The sequence below is a fragment of the Penaeus chinensis genome, chromosome 13 (assembly GCF_019202785.1).
Source record: "Penaeus chinensis breed Huanghai No. 1 chromosome 13, ASM1920278v2, whole genome shotgun sequence".
NCBI classification, from domain to species: Eukaryota; Metazoa; Arthropoda; class Malacostraca; order Decapoda; family Penaeidae; genus Penaeus; species Penaeus chinensis.
In genome coordinates this window covers 4,572,380-4,574,879 of record NC_061831.1, presented here as the reverse complement: position 1 = coordinate 4,574,879, position 2,500 = coordinate 4,572,380, and the positions used below count along the sequence as shown (strand labels likewise).

The 2,500-nt window shown below is 44.6% G+C and overlaps 1 protein-coding gene across 1 annotated transcript in view; it reads left to right on the top strand.

The window, feature by feature from the left end:
• Positions 1–2,500, top strand: part of LOC125031549 (A disintegrin and metalloproteinase with thrombospondin motifs adt-2-like) — a 16,625-nt gene that overhangs the window by 13,079 nt on the left and 1,046 nt on the right. Inside the window, exon 7 of the mRNA XM_047622432.1 lies at positions 640–809. Within this exon, the coding sequence (XP_047478388.1) occupies positions 640–809 (170 nt within the window). The remainder of the gene's footprint in view (positions 1–639; positions 810–2,500) is intronic.

Sequence of the window (2,500 nt, the reverse complement as noted above, 5' to 3'; positions counted from 1 at the left end):
TATTATTATTATTATTATTATTCCTATATTTTTTTTTGCTTTAGAATGGCGCAGTGCCGGGATTAAACATTGATGGTACATGAATTTTAGATTTATTATTCAAATATAGCTGCAAATTTGAATTAGTTTAGCCTCTGTCCTCACATCGTATGTATATATATATATATATATATATATATATATATTTATATTTATATATATATTGTGTTATATGTGTGTATATATATGTATGTGCACAAAACGTTATCTCTTGTTTACCCCTCCCCCACCCCCCCCCCCCCCCTACATCACCCTCTCCTTCCACTTCCTCAACTCTTCACTCATCTCTGCCCCCCCCCCCCACCCATTCCCCCCTCTACCCTTACCCCCACCCCTCCCACTCTCCCCCTCCTCCTCCACCCTCTCTCTCCCTCTCCCTCTCCCATTCCCCGCCACCATCTCACCCTCCCTCTCCCTCTCCCCCTTCCTCTTTCCCCCTTCACCCTCCACTCCCCCTCCCTCTCCCTCTCCCCTTCACCTTCCACCCCCTCCCCCCCTACCTCCCCCCTACCTCCCCCCTTCCCCCCCTCCCTCTCCTCCCTACCCCCTACCCCCTATCCCCCATCCCCTTTCCTCCCCCTTCCACCCCCTTCCCCCCAGACCTCCCCTGGCAAGCGTGCGCCCTCTACTGCCGGAAGCGCAACTCCAGCAGCCTGTGGACGCCGCGCTACGAGTTCAAGGACAACCCGAGCGTGGCCGCGCACCTGCCTGACGGGACGCCCTGCCACGACGGCGCCTTCGTCTGCCTCAAGCGCCAGTGCGTGCCGAGGGTGAGTTTTGGGTGGGTTTGGGGTTGGGGTTTCGGTGGGGTGGGGTGGGTGGGTTGAGTGGTTGATTGGCTGGTTGAGTGGTTGATTGACTGGTTGATTGGCTTGTTGATTGGTTTATTGACTGGTTGATTGGCTGGTTGATTGACAGGTAAATTGATTGATTGGTTGATTGACTGGTTGATTGGCTGGTGGATTGGCGGGTAAATTGGTTGATTGACTGTTTGATTGATTAACTGGTTGATTGATTGATTGACTGGTTGATTGGTTGATTGAATGGTTGATTAGTGGATTGACTGGTTGATTGGTAGATTGACTGGTTGATTGGTTGATTGACGGGTAAATTGGTTGATTGACTGGTTGAGTGGTTGATTGACTGGTTGAGTGGTTGATTGACTGATTGATTGGTTGATTGACTGGTTGATTGGTTGAATGACTGGGTGATTGGTTGATTGATTGGTTGATTGACTGGTGGATTGACAGGTAAATTGGTTGATTGACTGGTTGATTGGTGGATTGACTGGCAAATCGGTTGATTGGGTGGTTGATTGGTCGATTAAATGGTTGGTTGGTTGATTAGCTGAGTGGTTGATTGATTAACTGGGAGATTAATTGGTTAGTTGTTTGAGTGACTGGTTGGTTGATTGGTCGACTGATTGACTGGTTGGTTGATTGGTCGACTGATTGACTGGTTGGTTGATTGGTCGATTTGATGTGGATGGGTTGGGTTGGTTAATGATTGGCTGATTGATAGATTGATTGACTGGTTGACTGGTTGGTTATCTGGATGATTGGTTGGTTGGTGGTTATATGGTTGATTGGTTTACTGATTGATTGGTTATTTGAATGACGTGTTGGTGATTATTGAATTGGCTGACTGGTTGTTTGCTTAGTCGATTATGTTGGGATGGGTTGGGTTGGTTGGTTATTGATTGGTTGATTGACTGGTTGATAGGTTGTTGGCGTAATTGATTGGGTGGTTGACTGGTTGGTTGATTGATTGGTTGGTTAGCTGGTTGATTGATTGGTTAGGTGGCTGGTTGATTGATTGGGTGGTTTGTTGATTGGTTGGTTAGCTGGTTGATTGAATGATTGGATGGTGGTTAGCTAGTTGAATGGTAAATTGATTGGATGGTTGGTTGATTGATTAGTTAGTTGGTTGATTGACTGATTGGGCTGTTGGTTGATTGATTGATTGGTTTGCTGGTTGATTGGTGAATTGATTGGATGGTTGGTTGATTAGTTGATTGACTAACTGGGCGGTTGGTTGATTGGTTGGTTAGTTGGTTGATTGGTTGATTGACTGACTGGGCGGTTGGTTGACTGACTGGACTGTTGCTTGTGGTGAAATTGTGATAAATTCGAGAGATCTCATTTCAGTTATTTTGTTATTATAGTTGTTATTGTTATTATCACTGTCATTTTCATTGTTAGATTTCTGTGAAGTTAAATGGAATATATTTTATAGAAATAACAGCGGTAGACTTTACTAATTTTGTTTTCACCTCTCTCTCGTCACTCTTTTTGTTACTGTCTTCTTCCAATCTCTCCCACTTCCTCGTTCTCTTTCTGTCTTTTTGCCTGTCTACCATTCTCCTTTCTTTTTTTTTTCTTTTTTCTCTGTTTGTCTATTTCTGTTTGTCTATCTATTCGTCTTTTCTTCTCTGTATATATTCGACTTCCTTCCTCTCTCT